Below are 16,874 nucleotides of genomic sequence, written 5' to 3' on the forward strand. Positions count from 1 at the left end.
TACATCTAACTTTAGTGCATGGTGCCAATTTTTGAAAGTGGCTTTATAAATTACAATCTCACATGCAATGTATGAAATGTTCTTAAGTGGCTCCTAGTAGCTTGTAATTATACTGTGGTCAGTACTTTGTATTGTGAAATGACCAGTTGCCTATGTCCTTACCTCATTTGGTGTTGTCAATCTTTAATTTTAGGTGTTCTGGTGGGTACATTGAAGTGCATCATTAACATTTTAACTTACTTTTTTTAAATGAATGACAATATTAAACACCTTTCCATATACTTTTTAAAGAAGATTTTATTTATTCATGAGAGACACACACACACACACACAGAGAGAGGCAAAGACATAGGCAGAGGGAGAAGCAGGCTCCACACAGGGAGCCCAATGCGGGACTTGATTTCAGGACCCCAGGATCACGCCCTGAGCTGAAGGCAGACGCTCAACCGCTGAGCCACCCAGGCATCCCTCATATACTTACTGGCCATTTGGATAGCATCTTTTTGAAATGCCTGCTCCATGTTTTATTGCTCACATTTATTGAGTTGTTTGCCCTTTTTTTCTTATTAATTCAAAACATTTCTTTATATATTCTGGATATGAGTCTTTGTCAGATACATGTACTATAAATATGTTCTTTCTGTCTCAAATTCGCCTTTTATTCCTAGTGCTGTTGTGTGATGACATTTCTTAATGCTATTATTGTGTGAACAAAAGTTGTTTTTTTTTCCAAAAGTTAATTTTGATAAAGTCTAGTTCATTTTCTTTCATAGTTAGTGCTTTTTGTGTCCCATTCACAAAATCTTTGCCTACTCAAGTTTATGGAAACATTCTTCTATTTTCCTACAATGTTTAATGTTAGGCTTTTATATTTAGGTTTATGATTTGTCTTGAATAAAAATATTTTTATGGTTTGAAGTAGGGGCCAAGGTTCGTTTTTTTTCATACAGATATTCAGTTGCTCCATGCTGTTTTTTTTTTTCTTTAAAAGAACCTGAGATCTTCTGTTCTCATCAAAAGACATCATTAAGGAAATGAATAGGGAAGCCGCAGACTAGGAGAAAATACTTGCAAAACAAGTATCTGACAAATGACTGATATCTGGGATATATAAGCAACTTCTACAATTCAATAATAACAAGATATACAATCCACTTTTTTAAATGGGAAAAATTTTGAACAGATGTTTCACAAAAGATGATATATGGATGGCCAAGATGATTTATGGATAAGCACATGAAAAGGTGATCAATATTATTAGCCATCAGAGAAATGCAAATTAATACCACAGTGAAGTAGCATTACATTCCTACCAGAATGTTATTACTAAAACAACTGATAATCACCATATGTTGTACAAGAATCTGGAGCAACTGGAATTCTGAAACATTGTTGTGAGTGTCAAATGGTTTGGCAGGTTTTTTTTTTAATAATATACACCATACACCTCTTCTGACTCATCAGTTCCATTCCTATCTAGGTATTTATCCAAGATAAAGTAAGACATATGTACACAAAAATACTGGTGCAGAAATATTCCTTAGCAACATTATTCATAATAGCTAAAAACTGGGAGTAGAACAGGTTTCCATGAATAGAATAATCATAGCACTGAAAACCTAACAGTGACCCAAATGTCCAACAATAGATGAATGTATTAAAAAATTGGTATATACATACAATGGAATCCTACCAATTCTTCCAGTGTAATATTGTGGTGATTATTTTTATTATGAATCTATAATAATGCCAGCCTTTGGGTAAATAACTTTAAAGACTTAAAATTATCCTTTAAAATATTCAGCAAATATTAGCATCTTTCTTGGATTTTTTTCTCTATTCTTCACTGTTTCTGTGTCAGCACTATAAATTATAAGCTTGAGTTGTAACTCTTAAAGCAATACAGTTTTTCTTTTATTATTAAATTGAGTTCTTCGAATTCTAGGAACCCCAGGACTTCCTGGACCAAAAGGTATTAATGGTCCTCCTGGGAACCCTGGCCTTCCAGGAGAACCTGGTCCTGTAGGTAAGCATGAAACCTGAGGGTTTGTTTTTCTGTAAAACTACAGCTCATATTCATTTTGGGAAAGTCAAATCATTTCTGGGAGCTGTGAACATTTTTAAGATGAGAAAACATGGTGATCATTCACTTAGTACTACTTGTTAGGTACAAGTGAGCAACTCGTTTTTTCAAAGTGAACAACTCTTAATAAAAATTACTTAAAATTACTACTTTGGAACCTTATTTTGGGGGCTCTTTCCAGGGACAGTTATTTCAAGTATCCTACAATTAGTGGAAGCTCTGGTATTTTTTAGAAAGCTCTTGGCCCCATATATGAGGCCTATAATGCACCCCATTCCACCCACATTCCTTACTCTACTTGATATTCTAAAGCTAGAATAAAATGAGAAACTGAAAGATTTTGGATACTGAGTGGAGGAAGATAAGGTTCTTCCTTAATCTCATTAGCCTTTGTTCTTTTTATGCTTTTTTACAAGATTTTGTGATTTAAAGGGGTGTCTCAGAAGTACTTTGTGTCATTTGGATAGAACTATTTGAAGCTAGTATGGAAAGAATGGATAATTTGGAAGGAAAGGGAATTGGAAAGATAGGTATAACCTGCTGTGCCCTGTGCTTTAGGTGGTGGAGGGCGTCCTGGGCCACCAGGGCCTCCAGGTGAAAAAGGCAACCCAGGTCAAGATGGTATTCCTGGACCAGCTGGACAGAAGGGTGAACCAGGTGCTATATTTTTTTAATTGTTCCTAATTTTCTAATTCATTCTTTGTCTTTTTTAACTTTTGCCCTTTTTTACCACAATTAAATTATGTCTTCTTTCTTAACCTTTAAGCTACTATACACTTTTCCCTTCCTAAGTACCTTCTTGCACTTTGTACTGAGAATATTACTTCATATTGATCAATTAGGTTGCCTCCTTCTTATAAAAGAACTCCATATCCTTTCTTCCCCAGTTTTTCATGTAAAGAAGTTACCCAGCTGTTTTCATCTTCTCTAGATGACCTTATTTCACCATGCAATCTACATTCCACTTATATATCTATATGTGTATAAAGATATATTTATTTTATCTATTTGAGAGTTTTGGTTTATGCTCTGACAGGTCAACCAGGCTTTGGAATCCCAGGACCCCCTGGACTCCCAGGACTTTCTGGTAATAAAACATGCAGATCAGTCAATATAAAGGGAATGTGCTCCAGTATATTTATTTTTCCATTTACCATTTACTGTTATACAATGCACATGCAAACCCAGAAAACTCAAAGCTAAAGTTATATCTAAAAGCAGTTCTTTTTTAAAAAAGATATATTTATTTATTTTAGAGAGAGAGAGAGTGGGAGCGAGGGTAGGGGCAGAGGGAAAGAGAGGAAGAGAAGCAGACTCCCCACTGAGCATGGAGCCTGACATTGGGCTTGATTACAAGACCCTGAGATCATGACCTGAGCCGAAATCAAGAGTCAGATGCTTAACCGACTGAGCCACCCAGGCACCCCTTAAAGCAGTTCTTAATTAACAATTCAGTAAAAAGTGTCGTGCTATATAAAAATGCATTCTTAAAGAAATTTACATAAAACTATCTCTTCACTAATTTCATAAGTAACTGCTGAGGAAAGAAAGCTAATATGTAGAAATGGGTAGATTTCACTAAATTTTTAAAAAGTCTTTCAGCCAGAAAAATACTCTTTTCTCCACATGGAAACAAAACCAAGGTAATATGAGGAAACTGCAGAAATATGTACCAATAATAAAAATGGAAAACTCCGTATAAAGATACGTCTTGCATTATTTTGAGGGGATATGTGCTCATACACATCAACTTGCCCTCACTTGTTCTTACTTTCATTGTAAGCACCAAATAGTTAATTGAATGACTGAATGTGTGTACAGATATGCCTGTTTATGTTCTGAAATGACCGTTAGCGATTCTATGGAAGCTTTTTTCAAACCACAGGCATATTGATAACCTTCCAATGATCCTAATGTGAAAATTATTACTTTAATATGCCACTGTTATATCACTTTCAGCCATATTGGTGGTATAGAAAAAATGTTGAGAATAGTTTGTCTGGATTGAGTTCTAAATCTTAAACAGAATGGTCTTCAGGGATATCCAGCAAACACTGAAGATGCCTATCTTCATTTGTCTCAAAATATTCAAGGAATTTCCTCCAGCCATCTCTAACCTGTTCATGCCAATACTTTAAATTTTTCTATTTTTCTATTTTTTATTTTCTTGCAGCCACTGATCATGTGTTCATTGCTCTGTGTCCTAATACAAAGGGTATCTTTCAGGATCCAAGCTGTTATTCTTTTTCTATTTCTATATGTACTCTAATAAATATTTCTGATAATAGATGAATATATTTAATAAGAATGGTTTTTTTTGGATGGGTTAGGGATTTGGTGGGAGATAGAAATGATCCTATTGAATCCCATCACTTGTTCTAACAAGAATGAATAGATTTAGCCTTACAGGCAAGCCTAATACAGGCAGTATCATTTAAAGTGTTCCCTAATGTCACTTTGCTTTTATATTTTATAGGTCAAAAGGGTGATGGAGGATTACCTGGCATTCCAGGAAACCCTGGCCTTCCTGGTCCAAAAGGAGAACCAGGCTTTCAGGGTTTCCCTGGTGTCCAGGGTCCCCCAGGCCCTCCTGGCTCTCCAGGTCCAGCTCTGGAAGGCCCTAAAGGCAACCCTGGGCCTCAGGGTCCTCCTGGAAGACCAGGTATGTACATGGGTAGTAGGGGAATGGTCTATTTATTCATTAATTTATTTCATTTTGCTGGCAGGCTATTCAGTTTTTAGGACTTTAGAGTCTATAATCTAAGAAGTTCTTACAAGTAAAATAGCTTGGTTTATACCTAGCTCCATCCATTTCTGTGGCATCTAATAATTCTTTTCAATAACGCCTTTCATCACTTAAAATTGAACTAAAACCAACTTGGAGGAAAAAAGGAAATAGTGGATTTATTGGTCTTTTTATTAAACATAAAACTATACTGATAACCTGGCAGCAAAATGCCATCTGCATTTTTAATGTGAGCTTCTCAGCATGTCATCACAGAAATCATTTTAGTGATCACCCCATAGATGCTTGTGGTCCATACCAAAAGTGTTGCTATGGTTCTGTCATAGCATGACATGATCAGCAAATGTCACCAAGCACAATAAAAACATTTTATCTTCTCTAGGAACTAGGCAATCAAATTTATCTTCAACATCACAGCATGATTAAATTGAATAGCGATTTCTTCATACCAGCTTCATGTCTATACCTCATTTGTCTCGTGTTAACTGCTCTTGTAGTCTCAATTTTGCATCCAATGTTCACTTTTCATTTTGTGTATGTGCTATGTCACTTCATTTTGCTAAGTTTGGAAATGCTTGTTTTCATCCAGGATTAATGTTGCTGAGCACAATCACTGGTGATAGATTATTAAGAGATTTTTGGGACTTCATATTCAATTTTTATATTTTGAGTAACTTAAAATTTGGCCTTCACTGATTTAAAATAATAAGAGAAATCTAAGATTAAAGAAACAAAATTGTCCTTTCAACCTTTGAAAGTCTCTGACTTGTTTTTTGAATGTTTTAAAAATGAAAGGTTCCATTTAAATTACCATAGACTCTGAAGTAATTGAGTTAATTTTAATAAGATATGCTCTGAAAACATGAATCAAATGGGATCACATACTTTGTTCAGAGGATCACTTTCAAAACCAGATTTTATCTAATCTGACTTGACTGTTTATAGAGGGTATTTAGAATTTTACCTCTTTTTACTATTGAAGAAAACCAGTGAAAACCTCCTCAGCCATATTAACTCTTGCATGTAAAGAAATGACACCAATGTCTTGCTTGGTTGTGCATGCAATAATTATAAAATAAACCAAACTATTATCATTTTTTATATTTTAATCAGCACTCTGGTTATTTGTTCTTTACTAGTAATGGAGCTCACTGTGGAACATCTTTGTGAAATGTGTTAATGTGTTAATGTAAAGACATTAGTCACAAAAATGCTTTAAAAAATTTCTTTCTAAACAGTAGGAAGAACACCTCCCTGAAGAGTAGTTTGTGACTTCTCAGTTTGTTCATAAACTACAAATTAAAATGGAGTTTGAAACCCAATTGTCTTAGAATTGGTTGTTTTTGAGTTTGTGGTAATGATTATTATAAAAATGTGGGTTTTTTTGCTTTTCAAAATATTACATGTGCTCTCTTTATTTTAGTGCTGATGCTAGGTGGTAATAATTTGGTTTATCTAAAGGTGCATGAATATGAACTTCCAGAGTATTCTTTTATTGAATTAAAGTTTAACTTGAAAGAAATTAGTGTAATGCTTTTAGTTTCTTGGTATTGCTAACAATTTGATATTTTTCCTTTTTGTTAATGATGACATTGGGCCTTGGTGAACTTTGATCCCTATCCAGGTCCTACAGGTTAGCTCCTTAACTCCAAAGTAGTAACTGCATGAACCTTGAAACTTTCCTTATATTTTTATATATATTTATATGTATGTGTGTATATATAGTTATACATATATATGCATACATATATGTATATATGTGTATATATATCATCTTATATATAATTCTCTCTCTCCATATATATACATGTACCTAATATTTTCAAGTGCTTGAATATATTTTAAGAGCATATATGCCAATTCAATTCTTACATGTTGGTCTATCTCTGAAATTTGAAAGAACTGTAGAGTCCAATGTTTCTGTCTATTAGAATAACCCAAAATTATCTAGTTAGGAAAACTAGTTTAACATTTTAAAATTCATGTATCTTTGTCATTTGTAGTCAAAAATTTATAGTACCCAAAAATGTATTTGAATAATATTTTACCTTTACTTTCAGTGTTGAGTATATTTCTTATTTTTGTTTTATATCCCTTAATGTAAATGAAATCAAAATATCCTTCAAAAAAGCATTCTTTTTTTTAACTTTTTATTTAAATTCCAGTTAGTTAACATACAGTGTAATATTAGTTTCAATTACAATTTAGTGATTCAACACTTGCAAACAATACCCGATGCTCATCACAAAAAGTGTACTCCTTAATCCCTGATACCTGTTTCATCCGTCTCCCCTCCCACCTCCCATCTAGTAACCATCAGTTCTCTGTAATTAAGAATCTGTTTCTTGGGCAGCCCTGGTGGTGCAGCGGTTTAGCGCCGCCTGCAGCCCGGGGTGTGATCCTGGAGACCCGGGATCGAGTCCCGCATCGGGCTCCATGCATGGAGCCTGCTTCTCTCTCTGCCTGTGTCTCTGCCTCTCTTTCGCTCTCTCTGAATGAATAAATAAATAAATAAATAAATAAATAAATAAATAAATCTTTAAAAAAAAAAAGGAATCTGTTTCTTGGTTTGCCTCTGTCTTTTTTCCCCTATGCTCATTTGTTCTGTTTCTTAAATTTCACATATGAGTGAAGTCATATGGTATTTGTCTTTCTCTGACATATTTCACTTACCATAATACTCTCTAGCTCCATCCACATTGTTGCAAATAACAAGATTTCTTTCTTTTTATGGCTCAGTAATATTCCATTGCATGTATATACTACATTTTCTTTACTCATCAGTCAATGAACATTTGGGCTGTTTCCATAATCTGGCTATTGTAGATAATGCTGCTATTAAACATCAGGGTGCATGTATCCCTTTAAATTAGTATTTTTGTATCCTTTGGGTAAATAGGGTGAAACTGTTGGATCATAGGGTAGTTCTAGTTTTAACTTTTTGAGGAACCTCCATACTGTTTTCCACAGTGGCTGCATCAGTTTTCATTCCCACCAATAGTGCAGGAGGGTTCCCTTTTCCCCACATCCTTGAAAAGATACTCTTTTTAAAACTATAATATGTATTATCAGATCCTACAAATATGCAATTCTTGACTTGCCACAACTCATAATTTTTTAAACCATTCCATCTTCACATTTTGGGTTGTCACAAAGTTCTAAATTCTCCTGCTATGAAAATGGATGAATAGGTACAGAATAAAAAAATCTATACAACCAACACAGATCAGAAGCCTCTTAATCTCATTTAAAAGTATATTCCTGAGTTCTGGCTATTGGGAATGGCAGGAAATTTTCTCTTATGAGTTAAAATTCATAATTTCTCAAAATTCTTTTTTGGAAGCCATTTATTTCTATCTGAATGGATTCCCTAGTTACTTACTCCTACTTCAGTCCTTCCACAAACCCATAATTTCATAGAGCCATAGAATATCTGATCTAGAAGAGACCTAAGTTTTACACTTTTCAAAGAGATATTACTCACCAGTCACTTGTTAAAGATGGCAAGACAGGTTTTATTTGAGACTGTTGCAGTAGGGGAGAAACAGTTGTGATGGGGGAAAGAGACTGAGCTCAACTCTGAATTCAAGGGTAAATGAGGATTTATAGTCAACCAGCGGAGTGAGGGAGTTAGTGGATGAAAAATTACTAGCAGGAAACATCAAGGGCAGGTATATTCTTACTAAACTGGCCCAATGGAATTCTTGCTAAAGTCAGGCCAAAGACTTAGACATCTAGGTTGGGGGATGAGGGACTTGATCAGATATCAGCAGTGGGAAGACTCTCCCTAAAGTGACTTGCTAAACAATTCTTGCTAAAACTAGACTTCAGCCTACCAAAAACAGGGCCCAAGAATGAGGCCTAGTTGAGAAGGCTCAGAGGAGCCTGTCTAAAGTGTATCCAAGGAGAGAATCTTTGTCACATATAAGAAAACTAAGGCCCAAAGATGTTAAGAAGCTTACTCAAGGTCATACTCTTTAGCTGGGAATCTGACTTAGGCCTTTCCAGTGCTCTGTTAAGTGTCTGTTTTACTAATAACATATATCATCCTTTGATAATGGCAGTTGTATGGATCAATGCTTATGATCTGGCTTCTGATTCTAGTTATAATAAGTGATGAAGCAAAGTTGCTTCTGCCATTTTAGGAGACTCTTAGTTATAGCAGACTGGACCTTACCTCTACTCTCTTGTTTTCTGTTACCTTATAAGTTTCATCAATCCCTATTAACTGCTTCTTGTGTTTTTCCTAAATCGATGTCATAAAAAAGATTAAGACAAGTGCATACTATTTAACTATCACCATGATAAAGAGAAAACTTCAAGCATTCTTTGAAGTAATTTTGAGTACTCCCCTGTCTGACTTGCATACAAGTCTGTGGCCTTGATCACTTCCAGATTTTAGTATTCATACCACTTTAAAACCAATTTGACATCTTATTTACCAGATATACTCTAAATTACATAGTTATTGGAACCTGGTGTCTATGGTGTTGTTTTCTTTGCAACAGTTGGAAACTACAACCTTCAGTGGAAACTGTATTTAAAAGTTGCCAATAAATTCATCAGCTTACCTTTAGTTATTACCACTTATGTACAATACTTTAGGGTTTTTATTTTATTTTTTCAGTTAAACTTTGTTAGGACATTTGAGAAATAATGGATTGAGAACTTCCTGTACAAAATTGATTTGGCATATAACTTATTAAAATTTTACCTCTTAGAAGTTAAGATCTTAGAAGTTTTGCTATGATATGATCTGAAGTTTTTTCCTTGTTACTTTCTCAGATGGAAATACATATTTTAATACTTTTATAAGCATTCTAGTTATTGATCCTTTTATAGCAAATACATATATAAAATGCCTTTACTCAAACTTGGAATTACCTTAGGTAGGAATTCTATTTTATTTAACTAATTGCGTGGCCAGACTCTTTCAAACTGTTGTCTTGAGTCAGTTTGCTCTATGTGGTTTAGAAACCATGTACACAGACAGAAGCTGATTTTTAGCCTTCTGAATTTCAAATTATCAAATTCTTTAAAAGTTTTATTACCTAGCTGTAACAGTTATGTTTTATATTTATGTGACATGCCACCATTTATATCACATAATGTACTTTTATTAAAAGCTCCTTGAAGGCAGAATTTGGGTCTAGCTAATCTTTGTGTTCCCTGTAGCACCCTGTACATGGCAGATATGAGGTCTATATGTTTTTTAAAGATTTTATTTATTCATGAGAGATAGAGAGAGAGAGAGAGGCAGAGGGAGAAGCAGGGTCCATGCAGGGAGCCCGATGTGGGACTTGATCCCGGGTCTCCAGGATGCCCTTGACCGAAGGCAGCGCTAAACCACTGAGCCACACGGGCTGCCCAAGGTCTATATTTTTTAAATGAAATTTGATCTTTAATACAACTCTGTGAGGGAGGTTAGGGCAGATAACACTGTTGCCATTATGTGGGTGAGAAAACAAGCTCAGGGAAATTGAATTCTCTATAGTCCCATAGATGTAAACAGTAGAACTGAAAATGGACCCCGGGTCTTCTAATTCCTAGGATTCATGGCTCTAGCACAATTTATTCTCTCTGCTAACCTCAGAGTTTATAAATCATAGCAAGACTTCTAAGGAAAGGAAATTGTGTTTATAGTTAATTAACATTAACCAAGAGTTGTCCTATTTATAGTCTTTTTATCTTTTTTAATGATCCTTCTTTTAATAGTTAATACTCTGATTTAATATGTGCATTGAATAATAATAAAGAAAATGTGATATTTTCTGTGGTTTGGGGTAGGATATCGCATGTCAAAATATTTTAATGTACCCTTTCACTGATGGTCTTCACATTTTTGGAAAATTGAGCTCTTTAACACTCAATGGTGAACAAATACATATTGTTTCTTTCTCTTTGAATAACTTGTTATAAGTAATAATTCACAGAAGAAAGCTTCTTGATGAGTTATGAAAAAAATCAGAATGTGGCTTTATAAAATGATTTTCAAAGAAGGCAAATAGCAGTATAGTTGGTAATGGCCATTGTGTACTTGTATTTTAATTTTTCCATTTAGTCACCTATGATCTTTGTATTTTTGTCTAATGAGGCCTTTAAACTTAACTGTACCTCTTTGAGGTAGTCTGAACATATCAAGAAATTTGCACTTTTGAGTTTTTACCAAAGGAAAGCGGAGGCCAAGATAAATGTAAGCATTTATCCAATATTATCCCTTTGCGAAAGGAATGGAAGGCAATCAGTGAAATGGTACTGTCTTATCAACTTTAATATTTGAGATGCTAACTTTTGGAAAGCCATAGTAGCAGTGTTAACATGATATCTTTAGTAGAGTTTTCCATTTTTTGGATTAATGAAAACTAGCAGCTTATTTCCTATAATAAGCTCTATTTGAAAATGTTTGGCTCTCTATACTTCTGTATGGTTCTGTTTGCATACTGATTATTCTGTAGGTATGAGAAATGCTGGCAAAGAGGTTTATTGTTTAACTTGTGCTATAATGTGAACCACTTCTAACTCATAATCTTATTTTGTACTGTGTGATGTCTGATACTGCTAACATCGATCTTTGGGCTTTGGTGAACTCTGATCTTCCCAGGTTTTCAAGGTTAGACTGGTCAATTCTTTTTTTTTAATGTTTTGTATGTATGATAAGAGAAATGCACTTTTTTTGCTGTAACTCAGAAGTCATTGAAGAGGGCTATTATCCTCAAATACTACCTGCTCTGGTATTTAGCATATTGGTGAAGGTAATGTGACTTGTTTATAATCAAGTTTGAAATGACATTAGGTCTTTGTAGCTTCAGTTATTTATAATAGGTAATACATATGTGAAGACATGTTGAATTTTAAATGGATATACACTTACTTTAAGTGTACTTTAAGACTGCAATAAGATTTTTAGACAGGCATCTGGCATATTGATTTTTGTTGCTTGACATTGCTCTGATATGTTTATGTGGCTATTTTCAAAAGTGGAAGAGGGTTACTATTGAGTACTATTAAAAATAATACGTATATGTCCCTTATATCATTAGCAAATCATTAATTTAAATTTGAGGGACTCCAGAATAGCAGGTCTGAATTAATAACATGTAAATTTCCCAATATTTTCTTTTAACAGCAGAAAGAACAATTCCTATAATATGCCTAGTTTTTTTTTTCAAATATTCTGATAACTTTTAAGACTGGGAAGAGGATCATGAAAGATTCCCTTTTCTCCCCCATCTTACTCTTACTTTGTCATTGTTAGGCTGATTAACAGTTTATTTTTTCCCCAGTAAGATGATTTGCTACCTGTTTTCTAGTCCATATTATACATTATGGATGAAACTAATAATTTTGCTTAGAAAACCCTATCCAGGGGTGTGAACTCAGCAGTTGCTTTTGTTTGTTAATTTTAGTACAACCTACTCCAATCCTTTCTTTATGATTGGGAAAGGAATTTCTAAGTGTGTCTTTCCTGGTTGCTGGCCTTGGAAGACTATATAATTTAAACTATTTAAAGATAAAACAATTGTTGTACTGTTGTAGACCTGCTTCCTCTTTCTCATGGCCATATAGAATAATCACACAGAAATAGCTAAAAAATTTTAAATGGGCTCATATTTTAAAGGTATGTTCTTACTTTCAGTTTTACTAATAATGAAGGTAATAGTAGTAATAATTTTTTAAAACCTCTTACATAATTCTTACTATGTACCAGGTACTATGTTAAGTAATTTATACATATTTAATCTTTGGATCAACCTGATGAAGTAGGTACTATTCTTATTTCCATTTTAAAGAAGAAGAAATTGAGCCCAAAGAGATTAATAAACTTCCTAAGGTCTAACAGCTAATGATTATTGGAGCTGGGATTACCTAGCCTTCCAGCTCCAGTCTAGCATTCTTAATCCATATGCCATGCTGCCTTTGTAGCATGTAGTGACTGATTCTGGGTTTTAAGAGTATTGGAAGGGAACTAAAGTCTGAATTTTATCTCAGATCAAAAAGATGACCCTTTGTCCATTGGTAAGCATGAACTCAAGTATTCTAAATTCATTTGCCTTTGATATTTCCTTCAAAAGTAATCTACACACCTTTGTTTTTTATTGAAATCAATGAAAAACTAAGATTACCAAAGGAGAAAATGTGTAAGTCTGTTGCCTGTTCGTTATTTAATGCATAATTAGTTTCTTAAGGCAGAACTAGTTGGTTTTAGCTTCAGACACTGCTTAACAAGCAAGTAACAGCTACTTCCCACCTAGTAACAAAAGATGTGGCCACTGATAAGATCTCGGTTGTTTAATGGACCTGATATCTTTAGAATGAAAAGTTAAAAACATAGCTTAGCAAAATCCTATTTTAAATAATTGTATTTATTCACAAGACATATGCAGAATTTTTCTTCAGAAATATTTGAAATGCAAAGAATATGAAAACATGTTTAAAATAAATTCAAAGGTACTATGTTGAATTAATAAATCTCTGATGCTAGAATATTACCATATATTAATAAGCATGTCACTAAAATGAAATTAAAATTACTTTGCCTAAGTAATTATCTTACTTGTGTAGTAATAAAAGCTGAATAAAACTACTTACAAATACCACTTATAAAATAACTATTTATAAGTAAAGCAATCTGCTGATAATCCCAATGAGACAAATGGATTGAATCCCTTTAAGAAACGCTACTTAAAGTGTGGTCTGGAATCAGCAGCTTTAGTTACAGGGCACTTGTTAGAATGCATATTCATGGGCCGCATTCCAGTCTTTCTGAATCCAAAACTCTGGGGGTGAGCCCAGGAATCTGTTTTATCAAACTCTCCTGGGGATTCTGATGTATGCTCCAATTTGAGAACAGTGTCCACTGAGCCACCTGGGCTGCCCTGGTGTTTGTTTCTTTTCGCTTAAGTGAAACACTTAAGGATTACAGAAGCAGTCTTTATTATAATGTCCTGAGTAGTCCTATCTTTAATTATGAGCTTATTAGATTTAACATATAATAAAAAAATATTTAACATATAATAAAATGCAAACTAAAAGGAACTGCAAACCAATGTTAATAACAAAAAGAACACAGTCTAATTTATATTAGAGAGTCAGCACGGGTCTGTATGTTTTGATGTAGTCTGTATCTTATTCTGCAAACTAATAGGATTAGATGACTGATATTTTAAAAGCCAGGCTTTTGTACTACTCTTATGCTATACTGAAATATGGCCATTTGTTGTGCATTGTCAAGGTCTACCAGGTCCAGAAGGTCCCCGGGGTCTCCCTGGAAATGGAGGTATTAAAGGAGAGAGAGGAAACCCAGGCCAACCTGGGCAACCTGGTTTGCCTGGCTTGAAAGGAGATCAAGGACCACCAGGAATCCAGGTAGAAAATGGGAGTAAAAATTTGATGAGAAAGGGATGTGGATATTGCATACAAAATGAGAATTCTAAGCTACATTATTTTTATTAGTATTTACTGGTTAAGGCATGCCTCACCAGTGAATTACAAAGGAAGAAAAAGGCAGATTTTCTGTCTTCTTCCAACTAAAGGAACTTTGCTACTTTATAGTTAAAGGGTTCCTCAGAAGATATTTGACTTGATGTCATTGATATGTATGTTACTTAAGTTTGAGAAACCTCCATTTCAGTGAAAGCAAATTCATAAAAGAAGACAAATATATTAGAGCATTGCATGTGGATAAGACCATTCATACGGAAGTAATTATAGTTGAGTGGGGATATTTTAGACTTTGAAATTAGAGTTAGGGCCAAATTTCATCTCCACTGAACACTTCTGTTTTGTGTCTATGAGGAAGGCAGATAGATACTTTAGGTTTCTGTCTTCACCTGTAAAAAGGAAATATCATATCTCCACATTTGCATTCATATACTTTCCATATTGGCTTAAGTGACCCAGAAAGTTATATGCTTCTTTATGGATCATTAACACTGCTTGCATTCATTTAGGAGGATTGTTGTTAGATATCACAACCAGCACAACCTGGGCTTCATCTTTTAATTCTGATGACTGCTTTATAGCAGAAAAAAAGAAAAAAAAACATCTAAAATAGTAGTCCTTAAAACTTTCCAACAACAAACCTTTTTTCCTCATGTCATTACTATTCTTCTAGACACATACTCTTAAAATTTGAGACCTCTCTTTATTCATTCTCTATTTACTCCCTCCTTATTCATTTCCCAGGTGCTTCCAGTTCATATGCCTCTATGCTTGATACCAAAATTTTATAAATCTAATATTATAAAGTTCTATTCATTTTATTTTGTGCAAGTTCTTAATATTTGCACCTTTTCTAATTTTTTAATGGAAATAATACTAAACAGAAAAATTTCAAGAATGGTAAAAAAAACAAAAAAACTTTCATGTTCATTTACCCAGATGGACTAGTTGTTAATGTTTTGTCCTATATGTTATGTATGCATATATAATTTATATATATATATATTTTTTTTTTGTATATGGGGAGAGAGAGGGAGGGAGAGAGAAACATTTGAGAATAAGTTGCAACTATCATGCTTTTTTAGCACTAAATACTTCTGTGCATGAGATTTCCTAAGAGTAGGGATGCCTGGGTGGCTCAGTGGTTGAGGGTCTGCCTTTGGCTCAGGTCATGATCCCAGGGTCCTAAGATCAAGTCCTGCATCAGGCTCCCTGCAGGGAGCCTGCTTCACCTTCTGCCTGTGTCTCTGCCTCTCTCTGTGTGTCTCTCATAAATAAATAAATAAAATCTTTTTAAAAAATTTCTTAAAATTAAAGATATTCTTTTATACAATAAAAGCACAGTTATCAACTTCAGGAAATTGAACATCAATATAAACTTTTATTTATACTTTATGTACTGTAATTATATCAGTTGACCTAGTAATTGTCCCTTATTGCATTGTTTTCCTCTAAAATAGACCAAATTATACATTGCATCTAACGGTCATATCACTCTATGCTCTCTCAATCTGAAACAGTTGCTAAACTATTTTTCTAAATTTCATGATCTTTACGTTGTTGAAGGAATGTATCCCCTTCCTATTTTTTATTTTATTTTAGTTTTTTAAAGATAGATTTATTTATTTATTTATTTATTTATTTATTTATTTATTTATTTAAATGGGGAGGGGCAGAAGGAAAGTGAAAATCCCAAGCCGACTGTGCTGAGCATGAAGCCTGATGCAGGGCTCGATCTCACAACCCTGACATTATGAACTGACCCCGAAATTAAGAGTTGGGCGCTTAAAAGACTGAGCCTCACAGGAGCCCCCCCCCCTAGTTTTTAAAACAGAATATTCCTTCTTTTGTCTGCTATTTCTTCATTCTAGTTATGCATCCCCAGCTGGAATACTACATGAGTGATGTTGTGTCCTCCATCAGACATTTAGGCCCACAATGTTCATCTCTTCCTCAATGGTGATCTTAATTTTGATCATTCCAGCAAGTTATCTGGTTTCTCCACTGCGTGGTTACTACTTTTCCCCTTGTAACTAATAAGCAAAACTATGGAAAGACACATTAAGATCATGCAAATATACTGCTCCTCATCAAAATTTCCCTGTATATTTAATATCTATTTATTTTCCTCAACCAAACAATGTAGTGGTTGAATATAGTGAATAGTGGCAAATGATGATTTTTCTACCTCTAGCCCTAATTCCACATTTACCAGTCAGCCCTTTGATAGGTGAAGCCTCCCTTCTATTCCATGTATTGTCTGTTTATTATTAGTATGGACTCATAAATTCTCTTTTTTATAATTTTGTAAACTATCATTGTCTATTCCACTGCTCAAATTATCCTGGATTTGGAAACTTCTTCAAGCTGGATCCTAACATGCCCTGTTTTTTTTTTTAGCCATTTCTTACATGTTGGAATAATATGTTCCGGGTTTGCCCCTTTTACACTCCTACTAATAAAGTTTCATTGTCCCATACTTATTCTAGACTTAATCTCAACTGTTCTTCTTCCCATAGTTTTCTTGGCCCTCAAACCCAAGTAATAGGCCCTGCTATATTTTTTGCTAAGTCTTGCAGACTTTATCATTTCTGCACATGTGAT

At 34.2% G+C, this 16,874-nt stretch overlaps 1 protein-coding gene across 3 annotated transcripts in view; it reads left to right on the plus strand.

Annotated features, from left to right (window-relative positions):
• COL4A5 (collagen type IV alpha 5 chain) overlaps window positions 1-16,874 on the plus strand; it is a 273,463-nt gene that overhangs the window by 241,157 nt on the left and 15,432 nt on the right. The window contains exons 38-44 of one of the 3 annotated variants that reach the window (XM_041740856.1): window positions 1,946-2,026; window positions 2,642-2,740; window positions 3,120-3,170; window positions 4,560-4,745; window positions 6,454-6,462; window positions 11,431-11,439; window positions 14,062-14,195. In XM_041740856.1, coding sequence (XP_041596790.1) covers window positions 1,946-2,026; window positions 2,642-2,740; window positions 3,120-3,170; window positions 4,560-4,745; window positions 6,454-6,462; window positions 11,431-11,439; window positions 14,062-14,195 — 569 coding nt within the window. The remainder of the gene's footprint in view (window positions 1-1,945; window positions 2,027-2,641; window positions 2,741-3,119; window positions 3,171-4,559; window positions 4,746-6,453; window positions 6,463-11,430; window positions 11,440-14,061; window positions 14,196-16,874) is intronic. The other 2 variants (XM_041740857.1, XM_041740858.1) reach the window with 2 other exon arrangements.

Source organism: Vulpes lagopus, chromosome X (genome assembly GCF_018345385.1).
Source record: "Vulpes lagopus strain Blue_001 chromosome X, ASM1834538v1, whole genome shotgun sequence".
Taxonomy (NCBI): domain Eukaryota; kingdom Metazoa; phylum Chordata; class Mammalia; order Carnivora; family Canidae; genus Vulpes; species Vulpes lagopus.